General features: G+C 37.2%; 1 protein-coding gene across 1 annotated transcript; it reads right to left on the reverse strand.

Moving 5' to 3' along the window:
- Positions 1–2,379: 2,379 nt before the first annotated feature.
- LOC114471812 (guanine nucleotide-binding protein G(I)/G(S)/G(T) subunit beta-3-like) lies at positions 2,380–10,758 on the reverse strand. The gene is made up of 8 exons (XM_028460744.1): positions 10,651–10,758; positions 9,299–9,444; positions 8,488–8,551; positions 7,592–7,748; positions 5,455–5,521; positions 5,172–5,373; positions 4,807–5,023; positions 2,380–2,502 (listed from the first exon to the last, which is right to left on the reverse strand). The coding sequence occupies exons 1-8, from the start codon at positions 10,717–10,719 to the stop codon at positions 2,396–2,398; spliced, it is 1,029 nt and encodes a 342-aa protein (XP_028316545.1). The 5' UTR covers positions 10,720–10,758; the 3' UTR covers positions 2,380–2,395.
- Positions 10,759–11,141: the final 383 nt, after the last annotated feature.

The following is an 11,141-nucleotide window of genomic DNA, read 5'->3' on the forward strand; positions in this document are numbered from 1 at the left end:
CTGATAGAGACAATCCGCAGAAAGAAAGAGTCACGAGTTAACTCGGTAACCAGTACATTTGTAACACCAAAGCGTTCATTGAAACGTGGCATTTATTCAAACAGTGCCCAATGAAATCTCGCGGAAGTGGTTTCATTCAGTTCTGATGACGAATACAAACAAACATACAATCATTTATTATGTGTCATGTTGTTGCTAATTTAGCTTTAATCCACACAGTTAGTAGGAGATCAGATAGAATCAATTATAGAATAAAATAAAACAATTATTGTATAAACTGTGCCATGTTGTTTTTGTTTTTGTTTGCAAGCTTATTCCATATTTTATATTTTATTCATGTTTAGTCATTGCACACTCTGATGTATGTAATTAAAGAAAAAAAAAAAGAATTATTTTTTCAACTGACAACGTGACAGTTTTTATTAATACTGTTATTTATGTGTGTTAGAGAAGCTAACACATAAGCTACTGTAATTATAGGATTATCATCTGAAAAGGAGGACATTTGGAGACTAAAACACCCATCAAAATTCACCCAAGGATGTCTATAAAATATAATAATTATGTATTTAATTATATATTATTTTCACTGATAGAGATGTGGTCCTCACTCCTGAAAATTTGTCTAGACCAGGATAATAAATGTCAGACTGCTGTAAGCGCTTTCTCACTATTGCAATCCATTTTTTTAAAAATAATTTGGTGTTTTATTTAAAAAATGTATATATAGTTTTATATATTTTCATTATTATTTAATGGGTTTTTCTGCACATAAATTCTTCCAAAGTCTAAGTCTGATTTAAAAAAAACGGTATCAAAATGTTTTTAAAATTCAGGAGATTAATGCTTTTTCTTTTGTCTATTGAGAATTAAATATAAGCTCTATTAAAAGATCATATATTACACTACAGGTTTGTTTTCTTTCTGGTGTCATGCAGAGCATCTCGTGTGTAAACTGTGCAGCCGACTGCCGGCTGTGGCTGCTCCGATGCACAAAAAGAGCTCAAAAAAACAGTTTCATACACGTCGCCAAGACACCAACACACATCCTTGTAGTAATAAATAAAAGTACATTAGGGAAAATGTAGAGAAAAGCACAACAAAAGCATAAATAAAAATACAAATCAGATGGAACCAAATATAAACACTGCGCGGGATTGTGTTTTATGTCTACTTTAAATGTGTTTTTCCTTCATAAATGTGCACAAAATAACACAAAAAGACAAAACAATTATAAAAACTCACAAAACCCCCCAAAAAATCTTAAAAAGACAAAAAAAAAGAATAAATACTAAATTATCTAAAAAATATATTTTGTTTATTGGTATTAAATTAAACACATTTTAGAAGTGCTTTTTAAACATAGTTTTTGTATTTGTTTAAAAATGTTTAGGTTCTCTTTTAGTCAGACAACTTTCTTCAGGAAATTTGCTTGACATGTTTTGACTGTCAACTGCAAGTCTTCCTCAGAGGTGTCTGCTGATTGCTTTGATGTGTCCTAAAAGAAGACAAAATGAACTTGCTGGAATTATGGTTTGTTTATTTACTGCTGATTGCTGTGAAATCACTGGTTATAAAAAGCACACACACATAAACTCAGATGCAGAATTCTATGTTTATTAGAAATATTTTCAACAAACATGTTTGCCTTTTTACAGAGTAACTGCACAAGTGTAAAAGTTCTACAAAATGTAGGTGTGATGTCGTTTTAAAGCTTGTTTGGTACATTTTGTTATAGTTATTTTCACTCCGAGACGGAGGAGAAACAAACAGCGGCGGTGGCGGCCATTTTGGCTCAAAGTCTTGAAGAGCCAAAATGGCGGCTCTACCATGCTGCGTGCTGCTCTGGATACGAACACTGTACATCGACTCTTCTTCTACTGTGTCAAACTATAAAATACAAACAAATGTACACATGGGTGTTTGCTCTACGTAGCTTCAGGGCTCGTTTACAGGTCAAAGATCTCAGAAAGGATAAAAATATATCTTAGTCTATGCTTTTTATCTTCAACATGTACGTATTCCTCCTTTTTTATTGTTTTAGTCCAAAATCTAATTGAGTTTAGTGACATCTTCGATGTTGCTGATTGTCCGCTCAACAATCCTTTAGATTAATGTGCTATTTTTATTTTACATTTCTCAGTATTTTAGTCACCCTGACAGCAACACGTCACTCATACGTCCAGGTGGATGCATGGTGCACTGATTACCTGATGCCATTAACACAGCGTGACTCACTCTCACAGCCTCACAGATATTTGCACACATGAATGAGGAAGAATTGATGATGCAGGGAGAGAGACAGAGAGGAGCTCACACTTCTTTTTTCCTATATATCTTCATCTTTCCTCCTTTCCTTCATCTCTTTCCTCTCCTTCCTCTCCCGGTGTTTTCCTCAGTTCCACAGCTTGAGGAAACTGTCCCAGGATCCTGTGCAGACGCCCATGCCATCGGCGGGAACGCCGGTGCAGCTCACCCTGTTGTCATGGCCGGACAGTACGCCTGTGTGAGGAACGATAGCGAGGGAAGAGTTCATGAAATATTTAGGCAATAACTGGGCAGTGGGATGTATTTCAGAACCAAATCTCCTCCACATACAATATTATGGTCATTTTATCACGTGTTCAGAGACACATTACACACCTTTAATTGTTTAAATGAGTGAGAAATCGTCCCCTGAACACACACAGTGTTTTAGAAATACTTATTAAATAAATAGATAAATGTGTCCTTGAAGCATTGTATGGGAAACACATGGTTTAAACCACTGGTTCTCAACCTTTTTTAGACCACCACCCCCAAAATAAAGGTCCCAGAGAGCGGGGACCCCCACTGTAGCTGATAGTGGTTGAACACAGTCATGTGGAGACAGGACCATCTATAAGGGGGAATAAAGGGGAGAAATTTGGGGTCCATCCATAAAGTCAGTAAAATGATGGTCTATTGTTCTATGAATCTGTGATAACCACATTTATTTATTCATCTGAATAATATCCACTGTTATCCAGGAATGTTTATTATTATTATTATAGTCATCTTAAAGATGGAAATCCTGCTTTTAATCACTAATAAAATGGGCCAAAAATGACCAAAAATGGTAAAAAAAAAACAAAAAAAAACAAAAGATGGTTAAATAGCATTTTAAAAACAAGAAGGTGGCAAAAACGACCAAAACAGTGGTAAAAAAGGGTTCAGTTTCAATATTGGCCTAAAAGTGGCAGAAAAAAGTTGGAACAAATAGTTTTTAACTGGTAAATAATGAGCATGACAACTGGTGAATGTGGTTACATTGGCAAAAATAAGCATTAAATGTGGTGAAAAGAGGTTAATAGTGACAATAATGGGTCAACGTATGTTACATTAAGTGGTAAAAGTGGTGGAAAGGGTTTATAAGTGCTGAACATGTCTTTAAAGTGGAAACAAATTTCAGAAAAGGAATTGAAATGTGATGTAGAAGTGGCAGAAATTGGAGTAATATAGCAAAAATGCATTAAAAGGAGCAAAAAATATGACAAGAAAAAGTGATGAAAATAGGTTAAAATTGCAGGAAAAGGGTAAAAATGGGCTCAAATTAAGAAACTTAGTTTCTTAAAGACATCTGATGACCCCCTCCTAGTGTTACCAAGGTTGAGAATCCCTTATAGACAACATAAGGAGGTGGAAACAGTGCTTCTTATTTAGATAATTACACACCTAGAAATAGGAAAATCACATTTTAAAATAGCCTGAGAGAAATAAAGAACACGGTAACTTATAGCTGCTGTTTACAGTCACAAAATGAGCAAAGGCTGTTAAAATACAGTATGTAAATAATAATAATCTTAAAGGGATCCTTTATTGTTTTTACAAGTGTGTTAAAACCTTTGAAATGTCCATATTAGTATGAATGTAGTGTGTGAGTGAGTGTTGGTGGTGATTGGAGGGTCAGATGATTCACTATAGCAGCCTCGCTTCCATCAGTCTGCCCCAGGGCAGCTGTGGCTACAATAGTAGCTTACCACCACTAAGTGTGGAGTGAAAGAATAATCCCTTAATTCTGTAAAGGGACTTTGAGTGTCTATGATAAAGCACTATATAAAAATGATGCATTATTATTGTTATTATTTGTAGTAGATCTTTAACGAAACACATTGTTTTGCACCATATTCATTAAATCACTTTTTAAAAATGGGATTAATTTACAAAATTTTAAAAGTTAAAGATGTTGATGTAAACCTGTTTTGTTTACAGAAAGAAGATAAAAACAATTGTGACCCAAAACAAATCTGTGACCACAGGGGGCGACTCTGAAGTTTGGTAGTAGGCAATGAAACAGAGAAGAAGAGCTCTCCTAAGGGACCTTTACTCTCCCTTAAAGAGTGCGCTGACCCGCTCTGGTGGCTGAAGTTAGAGAGTAAATCACAGACAGTTGAAGGACTCCCACCTAAAAGGACTTCCATCCTCATGGTTTGTATGTTTACAACAGTTCATGAATACTCGCTAACTTCAGCCACCAGAGCGTGTCAGTACACTGTTAAACGGAAAGTAAAGGTCCCTTAGGAGAGCTTTTCTTCTCTGCTATTTCCGAATATTGAAAATGATTTTAAAAGGGTGAAAACAAGGTGTCAGCTTTGTGTTTGTATGAAGAACAGAGCAGAACGTGCTTTGCCTGAGTAAAAAACACGCCTCAGTCAAAGCGTCTCATGTTATTCAGTCACTGTTGTGTGAATTAGAGAAGATGTGACTCCAACATGTCTGCGTTTGACCTCAGAGTCGAGATGAAATAATCTATTAAAACTTTACGATACATCGCAATCTCCCACTCACCGACTTTCTCTCCCTTCAGTGAGTCCCAGATGTGACAGTTGAAGTCATCGTAACCGGCGAAGATTAGACGTCCTGAGTTGGAGAGAGCCACAGACGTGACGCCGGCGTTCAGGCTGGTGTCCTGGTATCCGATCACTTCCTGGTCTGCGCGCAGGTCGTACATCTTACAGCTACAGTCGTCAGAGCCTGTGATGATGGCGTTTCCACTGGGGAAGAACTGAGCAGAGCAGGGAATAAGACTCCTTACTTTAGCTTGTTTAAGTTATTTCATAACAGTAATACACTGCTTTTATCTTATCAACATTTTTCTGACATTTCCATGACTTAATAATGACGTAATGCCACAAGGTGTGTAGTTTCCTCACAGCGATAGCGTTGATGTCACTGGTGTGTCCACTGAACGTCTGCTTACAGGTTCCTGACCTGATGTCCCACAGTTTGGCCAGAGAGTCACAGGCTCCAGAGATGAAGCTGTTTTCATCAGGAGACAGAGCCAGAGACATACAGTCCCCGATGTGGTTGGTGAACACCACCTTCTGCTTCCCGGTCTCCAGGTCCCACAGACAGCTGTAGGTCACACATGTTTACTGGGTTAAGATCATGGAATCAGTTTGTGTAATTTCATATTTAATGTTGTTAAAAACCCACCAGGTGGTGTCACCAGAGGCCGTGATGATCTCAGAGTCACTGAGGAAGCGGGAGCAGGACAGATACCCTGAGGACCACACACACGTTAGAGCATAGATGGTTTTTTAATCGCAGTGTCATCAAACTGGAAGTGGCCATATTGGAGGTACTCAGCAGGTAAACAAAGCAGATCCCGAAAGTCGAACTAAAGGAAACGGTGAATTATTGCCCTGTTTTTGGCTGTATCAATCAGTCAGACCATGAAAAACATTTAGAGTTTTATAGACTGTTAAAAGTTATAATAATACAAGGAGAACAGTGTCAAAGGCTATCAGAGGAAAGGAGGCGCTAGTGGTTAGCGAAGCTAAACCAGTCAAACATCTGGACAACATCTGATTTTGTTGGGCCCATTTCTTGTCAGGTAAGTGAATTGTTGATAGCAGCGCCTTGTTGATAATAATATAATTAATATCAAGCTACTGCATGTGGCATTATAGACTTAATATAATCACATTTAATATCCTGCTACAGTAGCAACACAGTTGTTAAAATGTAGAGCTAAAATGTAGAGCTGTATTTCTCATTGTATTCCAGGTCAAAGGTCTGAACATTATCTAAAGGATGAACCAGATTGGGTTAAAACCAGGTAGTTGACCATATCAGGATACGCAATAGACGGAAGACTCTCCGGGTCGTCATTGATCCAACTCGTATGGATCTGCACCACCAATAAACCATCACTTTTCCAAGTCCTTCCCTGTATGTCTTTGCATCTAGAACACATTTTAAGGAGCTTTTCTGTTGTGTCGGACATTGAACCATCGCAGTGTTTACCCCCGAGTGCCTCCAATATGGCCGCGCATCCAGGTTACTGCTCAGAACGTGACGTAGGTGAAAACCCTCTATACGCGGAGTTTGTATATTATACATAATATATAAATATTTTAAGTGCCATAAAACACAGTGATCGTACAAAATTTAAACAAATTAATTTGTTGTTCTTTTAAAAATACAAGTGTTTTTTGGCACTCGAGTCATGTGACCAACGTCTTCCTGTCAAGGCTACAGTTCCTTATTACGGTAAATAATAAAGCCTGGGAGGAATGTCAAACAGTTTTCCTGCTGTGAAACGTGTTCAAATGTAATTTAGATTATATATATATACTGTATATAACGTAGTTTTCTGGTGCTTTGATTCTAACATGTTACTGTTAGTTTCATGTCACAGATGTTATGTTGCATTCAATTGCATTCGAAACCTGGATCCGAGTCGTCAATTTTGACCTCTGACGTAAATGCGTTTCATTCAGGAAGCTCGGAAAACATGACACAGCAAGCTGACGTTTGTTTTTATATTTTTGAGGAAGAAAAATGCCTGTTGGGGAAATATACTGTATATGAGCTCCTTGACAGTAAGAGAGAGAGAGAGAGAGAGAAACGTCATAAGCTTTAAGTCAGACTTGACCGCTCCAGCAGGGGTCTATCCCACATGCTTCATAGAACCATAGACTGTAGAGTACATTGAACTATACTGGTTTCATTAGTTACGCAGAGCAACATTCAAATGAACAGTGGGGATAGAAACACACATGCCATATTAGACGGCACATAAAAGTAAAAGTTGAGGAGAAAGTGACTGTTTTCGTCTAACGGTGGGCGCCGCCATTTTGATAAAACGTCATTCCGACTGACCCGGGCTGCTTGGATCCTGCTTGAGGACCCGAGTTGGGGTCCCGAGCCCAAGGGTCATTTTATTGCACTTTTCCGATTCGATCTGTCGGATTTATCCGAGTTCCGAGTGCAATCGAATGCAGCATAAGTTCTACCTCTGGTGTGTAGTATAAGTTTTCAATGAAATGGTTCCAACTTTTGAGAGTTTAGGTTGGTTCTTCTTCTGTTGCGCAATTTTTCTCCACAATGTAAATGGTGAAACGACACTGCACCCAGCAGGTCATGTATGGTACTGCAGCAAACATGTAGCAGAAAAATTTACCATGAATTTACAACATTAAACGACACGTCGAAGCAAATTTTTGTACTGAACATTATCAAAAATGTCACAAATTTATTTTGCATTATTGCATATGTTACACACACTCCGCCTATGGTTAGATGGTGTTTCCTTCATCCAGCAGGAAGGGGGAGGAGCCTAACTCACCTGTGTGTGCGTCCAGCTCCCTCAGGGTCTTAGGACTGGCTGCCTTGATGTTGTAGACCGTGCAGATGTTGTCCAGACCACCGCTGGCCACCAGGTTACCGGACGGAGCGAAGGCCACGCTCATCACCCACGCAGATTTCAGAGGGACGGCGGTCAGCTGCAGAGAGGACGTTTATGTTATTATTATATTATTTAGACGTTTACGTCAGAAAGAAAATACCTTTTTCTTTTTTTTTACTTTACTCTTCTCTCTTTTTATTCTTTTTCTTTTTTTCTTTTCTTTTCTATTTTTTCTTTCTTTTTGTCATGGTTTTTTTTGCTTTTTTTAATTTAAAAAAAAAGTGGAAAAAAAAGTGAAAAAAAGCAAACACCTGTTCTATGTATAAAGATCTACTGTATATTTGAAGATCCTGGACAAGTGTATGCATTTAACTTCCTCAGTTCTTCTTTCTTTTTTTGTGTTTTTTTTTTCTTCTTCTTCGCTTTTTCATATTTTTTTCTCTTTTTTTGCTTTTTATTTCATAAAAAAAGTGGAAAAAGAGAGAGAGAAGAGTAAATACATGTTCTATCTATAAATATCTACATATGAAGATCCTAAAAGCATCTCTAAAATAGCTGAGAAATGCACATTTATGTAAAGGATTTTCATGCATTCATTGATTATAAATGTATGTAAATATTTACACTGCGTACAGTTTAAAGCTGATTATTGATCTTCCATTTAGCATCAGTTAGCTGCTGAATTATTTGACTTCACACCTCACAGCATCTTTCTTTAATATTGTTTAGTATAATTAAAATATCAAAAATAAGAGGAATCTCCTGGTTTTGTGTGAGAACTTAGGAAAAAACGTAACTCATGTACAGTATAAATATGAAATGTATATCTGTTGTACCTTGTTTCCTGTGAAGGTGTCCCAGATCAGCAGCTTTCCATCCTGTGACGCACTGACCATTTGCCTGAGAGGAAAACACCATGAACACAAATAAGCTGTACATGCAGTAGACCACATCCACTCTAAACCAGGGATTCTCAACCTTGGGGTCAAGACCCCATTTAGGGTCACGAGACACTGGGAAAGGGTCTCCAGATGCCTTCAAGAAACTAAGATAAATACTGTTTTTCTGCAACTAAACCAAACTCACCATATTTTAACCTATTTTCATCACTTTTTCTTGCAATATTTTTGCTTTTTTAATGTATTTTTGCTACATTATTCCTATTTCTGACACTTTTTCATCACATTTCAATGTCTTTTCTACACATTATTTCCACTTTCCAGACATGTTCATCACTTATAAACCCTTTCCATCACATATGTTGACCCATTATTGTCACTTTTAACCTCTTTTCACCAGATTTCCTGATTTTTTTTGACTATTTAACCACATTCACCATTTGTCATGTCCATTATTTGCCAGTGTAAAATAAAGACCTTTATTATCAGACTCAGGGTCCATAAAAACAATGCAAACATTGTTTTCTTTGATTGGAAATAGGAATATTCATTTTTGACTGATGTCAACTTTTTTTTTATTCCAAAAGGTTTTTCTCCTGTCTTTAAAGACATTATATCTAAAAAAGGATCAAAGATTCCACATTGTTGGAAACTAAATCAAGCAAAGAATTAAAATCCACATTAATGGGATTTCTGCAGTGCAGCATCTGAAGTCACATGATTCACGCTCCGCCCACTTCCTCCTCACCTGGAGTCAGCTGACCAATGCATGGCGTAGATTTTGGCCAGGTGACCTTTCAGATTCTTCCTCAGTTTGAGCTGAACCCGACCCACCGCCTCCACTCCCCCCGCAGAGGCCGACATGCTGCCGTCGTTTACGGCCTTACGAGCTGCCTGAGGGTGACCCAGAGAAGGACAGGAGTCAATAACCATCCATCCATCCATCCATCCATCCATCCATCCATCCATCCATCCATCCATCCATCCATCCATTGAAAATGCTAACCCTAACCCTATGCTATTAATGCAGCACTTTTTTAGCAGCCAAGGTTGCTTCAAGTGTCAAAAACCTACATTTTCTATATCTCTATGAATATTTATTGAACAAGTTTGATGTTTACATTTATGAAAAGCTCATCTCAAGTGTAGCATTATATTTCATTGGACCAAAGCTGTACAACGTACAGTAAAAAGATCGCTAGGGGTCAAAGTTCATGATGTCACAAAAAAAAACTTTTTTCCTATAACTTGGCCACAAATTGAGATCCAGTGCTCAGACTGGTACCATTGAACAACATTTCCTTTCAATGTGTGACCTTGACCTTCACTCAAGGTCACAATTAAAGTCAAGGTCAGTCTTCTGTTTTTAGTAAAAAGAACAAACAGATACAGGTCTTTATTTTTGGCATTTTTTTCAATTTTCAATTGCCAAATACATATTTCCCTTGCAAATACAGGTATTGCCTAGTATATAAATGAATTAATCCAGTGGAGGTGTTATGAGCGCCAAAGTAATCTGTGATTAAAAAAAACATTAAACCAATACATTGTTTTAATAATCATAAATAAATATTTTAAATACATGTTTTCACCCATTTAAAAAAGTAAGATAACAATAATTATTATGTCTCGTAATTAAAAAAAAAAAAAACATAAATATATCTCCATTGTAAAAGTTTTCCAAACCTTACACTGTAAAGTTTAGGCGACACTGAGAGTAAATGTTTGATCAAATGTTGGGGTGATTTTTGGTTTAAACTGCTGTTCCAACACATGAATCATCAAGTTTAATAAATATTTAGAATTTATACTTTAAAGGTCCAAGATTAGCAGAAGCTCTTTGGTTTCTGAGGCCGATGTGAGTCCTGGAGAGCTGCTGTTCTGCATGTTTTAGATCCACTCCCAATTTGTGTGTGCCTTTACCTTATATATGCATATTTTTATTATTTTTATCTAGTTTGATTTCTCCTGTAATTTAATGAAAACGAGCTGATAATGTCTAAGACACAGAAACTCTGCAGGATTGATCAATGTGAGGATGAGGATGATGATGAAGATGAGAATGATGATGATGATGCCGTGTGGACATTTGGGGCTCACCTCAATCTGTGCACGGAGGCCATCGCACTCCTTTTTCAGGGCGTCCATTTCAGCTTTCTCAGCTGCCATGGCGACGGTTTCTCGGGGGGGTTATTCAGGAAAGAGTGTCACACTGTGGCTGCGTAGAGGAGAAAAACAACACTAATGTTAGTGACGTTATTTAATAATGTGTGAAACAGAAACAGTGTCTGACCCTGATACCTCATCTCATCCATACCTGAGCACTGTTGCATCACCAAAGTCTAGAGATCAGATTACAGAGTGTAATCCTCCTAAATCACCTCACCTTCACCCTCACATTTACTCTATCAACTTATTACAGTATCCTCATTATATGGTCTCACTTATAAATCTAGAGTTGTGTCTTTATTATTCAATCAAAAACAAATGTTTAAATGCACAAAAAAAAAACCCACTTTTTATTGAAAATGTGATTTTTTTTAATTTATTGGTCATCATTTTTAAGTATTTGGGCCATAATCAGGCTACTA

Source organism: Gouania willdenowi, chromosome 11 (assembly GCF_900634775.1).
Source record: "Gouania willdenowi chromosome 11, fGouWil2.1, whole genome shotgun sequence".
In the NCBI taxonomy this organism is placed as follows: domain Eukaryota; kingdom Metazoa; phylum Chordata; class Actinopteri; order Blenniiformes; family Gobiesocidae; genus Gouania; species Gouania willdenowi.

Excerpts from the sequence above, each read along its gene's own strand:
- LOC114471812 (XM_028460744.1), bottom strand. The coding sequence starts at position 10,719 with ATGGCAGCTGAGAAAGCTGAAATGGACGCCCTGAAAAAGGAGTGCGAT. Across the intron at positions 5,522-7,591 it reads GGAGCTGGACGCACACACAG|GGTATCTGTCCTGCTCCCGC; the intron begins GTGAGTTAGGCT and ends TGTGGTCCTCAG. Across the intron at positions 5,374-5,454 it reads GCCTCTGGTGACACCACCTG|CTGTCTGTGGGACCTGGAGA; the intron begins GTGGGTTTTTAA and ends TGTGACCTACAG.